General features: G+C 56.6%; 1 protein-coding gene across 1 annotated transcript; it reads right to left on the bottom strand.

Annotated features, from left to right (window-relative positions):
• Positions 1-403: 403 nt before the first annotated feature.
• Positions 404-4,058, bottom strand: LOC125085780 (uncharacterized). Its single transcript, XM_047704524.1, has 4 exons — positions 3,851-4,058; positions 3,645-3,736; positions 3,138-3,246; positions 404-2,071 (listed from the first exon to the last, which is right to left on the bottom strand). The coding sequence occupies exons 1-4, from the start codon at positions 4,056-4,058 to the stop codon at positions 1,968-1,970; spliced, it is 513 nt and encodes a 170-aa protein (XP_047560480.1). The 3' UTR covers positions 404-1,967.

Raw genomic sequence — 4,058 nt, 5'->3', positions numbered from 1 at the left:
GGGGACATTGGCCTCTGTCTGAGGCGGGAGGGGGAGCCTCTTCTTCCTGGAGCAAGGCTAAGGTCTGGAGGGTGCCCATCTCTGCGCTCCGGGCTCCTAACCAGGGATGCAGAGCAGAGCCGGAGAGGGGGAGGGCAGAGGAGGGAGCAAAGCCGCAGCTCAGTGTATCTAAAGGAGGGACAGATGGGGTCCCAGGCATAGCCCGGCCCCCACAAGCCCCAGGTGTGGGTGAGTCCTAAGCCAAGTCTAGATGGTGGTTCCCTGATGCCCAGCTCTCCTGAGTTCACCGGTGAGCCCCAGCCCCCTCACAGTACAGGTATCCAAAGCCAGGCGGGCTTCTTTAAGATAAATATTCTGCTGCAGACGTAACCATCACTAAAATAAACATGAGAAAATCATGATCGGATTTCTACTTTAAACTTTATTCAATATACAATTGTTATCAAAGAGCCTCCCACAGATGAACTCACTCTTTCTCTGGTTGTCTGGCTCAGGAGTATCTGAGGGTGGTTCGTGGGACTTCTTGTTTTGCCAAAAGATTCCAGATACCCCCAAACCTATTCCAGGTCACCAGTATAGCTCATCCTTATCATTATTATTTGGAGCCTAGAGTTTCTACCTCTGTATGCCGGGAATGTCTTTCCCCAGCCTCTGTCCCTGACCCACATCCTCACGGGGAGGCCCAGGGCATGGAGTGGACTTAGGAAGGGGGCTTCCATTGGGGAACCAGGGACGGCTTCCCCCAGACAGGTTGGGTATGGGAGGCCTTCTTTCTTGAGGGTCTCTGTGGACCCATCCAGGTAACTGTCTTATGGATGCAGGCGGCAGAAATTCCTTGCCTGGGGCTGAAGCTCTGCCAGCCACTCCTGACCTGGGGGTTCTGACCTCCCTTTCCCAGAGGAGGCAGCAGAGGCTAGGAGAGAGGCCTTCCCAGGGCAATCACCCCGAAGGAGGGAGGAGCGGGGCCCTGACTCCATTCTTTCCTAGCTGTGCAACTCTTGGCAAGGCTGAGTCTGAGTTTACTCTTCTGCAAAATGGTTGTAATTAGTGAGGCTCCAGAATTTTCCATAGGAAGCACTTAGGGGGCCCTCAGGAAGGAGGTGGGGGTGCTGGGAAATTGTCTGCAAGCACATATACACCATTTTACTTAGATTACAGGCCTGTGGGGTGGGGGTGAATGGGGGAACTCGAGGCAGGTCTCGGCTGAAGCCCAGCCTTCTTTCAGTGCTGCTGTGGTTGTGGGAACCACAGCGGCCTCCGTCACGGGGGCAGATGAGATCATGTGCATGAACGCCTTCGGGACTGTTCTCAACAGATGGGGCTTGTTATTATCCCCTCCGAAAGTAGGACCCTAACTGTTTAGTGGGGAGCCTGGCCAGCACTGCTGGCCAACGGGTTGGCGATGTTGCCCATGGAGCCTTCCGCAGGGGGGCCACACCGAGCCCTCTCCCCAGCCCCGGACAATGCTTCGGTTGGTCATCTGGGGGCTCCTTCCTAACCCAGACCTGTGGTTGGATCTTCCGAGCCCCCAAAGCACTGTTTCAGGAGGAACCTCCCCACTTACCAACAGCCCCGGTAGGCCCCCGAACAGGCAGGAAGAGCCTTCCTAGGCAAAGGTGGCCACAGCCCAGTTGCTTCGGGGCTTGTCGGACACTCGTGAAAACTTCCACAGCCCCATCCCCGGTCGGAGGAGTCAGTTTCTGGGAACCGGCTTGAACCATCTGTGGGGCTTTGGTTTGGTTTGGTTTTTTAATCAAAGGCATCCCTAGTTACTGTCGGGAAGCTACGTGTGAGTCTCGGACCGGGGTGCTCATGGGATCTGGTCTGCTCTGCGGGACAGACTTCCTGCAAACCCCTCTATTTCGGGAGAATCTTTCCCGTTTCCAAAGAGCTCATCTGTCCGGGGAGGGTGCTGACATGAAGGAACGGGCAAAACCTCCCAGCCACGTGTCCTTTAGGAAGGGAAGTCAGCCCAGACTGTGCAGGAGGAGGCTGGAGATGAAGCGGAGAAGGGGGAAGGTTGGCCTCTCAGGGCATTCGGGGCTGTTGCTAACGACAGACCCGCCTGGCCCTGTGGGGAAAGACAGGGAAGTGGAGGAGGTCTCTCAAGGGGCACAGGTGGCTGCTCCTGTCACACTCGGCTCAAGCACCAACTCTGCGGGCAGCCTGCCCTCACCTGCTCCCTGCCCGCCTCACCTCTGCCCAACTCTGTCCTCACTAAAGTACCAGAGCATGAACCAGGCATGGACTTCCCCCACCCCCTCAACCACACTCGACTTTTCATTGCTCAAATTCCCCATGTCTGTCCTCCCCAGGTTACTCTCTCAGAAGAAAGGCGCTTGTTTCAACACAGGAGTTCTCCCTGTTGGAAGTGGTGAGTCGTTACCCCCCACCCCGCTCCCCCTCCCACCTCTTCTGTCCTTTGCTGCCTTTTCTCCCGACAAGGTAAGGGTGCTGCTTGCTTTCGTGGCTTAGTGGCAGTCAGCGGCTGTGGGGATGGAGTGTCTGCTGTCTTCCCCGGGGAGGAAACTGCTTTCCTTGAAGCCAGTTTTTCTAACCCCGGTGCCCCTACTCCCACCTGTAACCCGCCTTGTTTCCTGAAGCAGTTCGGAGTCCAGAGGAAAGGGGAGGGGAGCAAGACATAGGGCTGACTGGGAGCAGTGAGGGCTGACACTCCCCAGGGGTCAGCCTTGCCCTCCCTGGGCTCCGTGGGGGAGGAAGTTTGTTCCTGAAAAGAAGCTAAGGCCTCTGGCTGTGGTCCCAGGGCCAGCGGCACCACCTGCCTTCCTTCCCCGCCATGGTCCCCGATGCACCTGCTGGGCTCCGAACCAGCCGGGTGTCTGAGAAACCAGACCCCTACCTTGTTCCTCTTCACTGAGGACACACAAAAGCCTCCCATCTGGACAGTGAAAAGAACAACAAGGTCATGTTTCCAATCAAGCCCCAGGGAGCATTTCTGGGGCAGCTAAGGGGAGCATCTGGGGGAGGGGCGCAGAGCCCAGGTAGAACCACCTGAAGGGGCCGTGTGTGTGTTCTGCCCGCCCGGGGAGGCAAGGCCAGCTGGCAGCGGCTGGAAAGCTGTTCTCACTCCAAGTGTGGTTCTGGGACCAGCAGTGTCTCCTCACCTGGGGACTTACCAGGAATTTGTAATCTTGGGCATCGCCTCAGACCTGCCAAATCAGAACCTCTGGGCTTGGGGCTCAGCACTTTGTGTCTCAGTAAGCAGTCCAGGTGACTCGGAGGACACTGGAGTTGGAGAACCTTTGGTTAACATAGGCCATGTTCCAAGCCCGGAGCCCTGGGCTGGGAGGCAGGGCCAAGGGTGCTGTGGGTGACACCTGGGGCGACTCCAGTCAGAGCAGCCTCAGCCATCTCACTTTTGGGTCAGCACGGATGGGCATGGAGAAAGCACACGGCTGAGCTGCCGGCTGCCTGTGGAAGGGAGGACTCCCCCCACGGTGGCACCAGGACAGGCCTGGGGCAGCATGGCTGGAGGACACAACGGGGGACCACTGGCATGGCTCACAGATTCCGCTGAGGAGCAGTCTTCGGCAAAACACGGTGACTTTTCCCATATGATACAAGTTGTGCAAGACAGTTAAGCTGAGTCAGCCTATCCACCGACCTCCCCGGACCGGGCTTACCCTGGAGGTGCCACAGGTTCGGTTCCAGAACACCACCGCAGCTCGACTATCACAAAAAAGCGAGTCCAATGAATGCTTCGGTTTCCCAGGGCCTGTGAAAGTGATGTTTACAGGGGACCGTAGTCTAGTAACTGTGTGCCACAGCGTTATGTCCCCCCAAAGACATACCTTAGTTAAAACATACTTAATTGCTAAAAAACGCTAACCACCATTTGAGCTTTTAGTGAGGCAGAATCTTTTTGCTGCTGGAGGCTTTGGCCTTGATGCTGACGGCAGCTGACGGATCAGGCAGCACAGGTTGGGGTGAAGACCGGAGTGACGGGGCAATTTCTTTAAAATAAGACAACAGCGCAGTTTGCCGCCTTGGTTGACTCGTCCTTTTGTGAACCATTTCTCTGTTAGCATCGAGAACAT

Source organism: Lutra lutra, chromosome 15, assembly GCF_902655055.1.
Source record: "Lutra lutra chromosome 15, mLutLut1.2, whole genome shotgun sequence".
NCBI classification, from domain to species: domain Eukaryota; kingdom Metazoa; phylum Chordata; class Mammalia; order Carnivora; family Mustelidae; genus Lutra; species Lutra lutra.
This window is presented reverse-complemented; position numbering and strand designations above follow the sequence as displayed.

Bases quoted from the DNA above. Each gene is read 5' to 3' on its own strand.
- LOC125085780 (XM_047704524.1), bottom strand. From the start codon at position 4,058: ATGTTCTCGATGCTAACAGAGAAATGGTTCACAAAAGGACGAGTCAAC. The intron at 3,247-3,644 runs GTAAGCCCGGTC...CTCCAACTCCAG, and splicing joins GAACCTGTGGCACCTCCAGG to TGTCCTCCGAGTCACCTGGA. The intron at 2,072-3,137 runs GTAAGTCCCCAG...CTTTCCCCACAG, and splicing joins CCCAAGATTACAAATTCCTG to GGCCAGGCGGGTCTGTCGTT.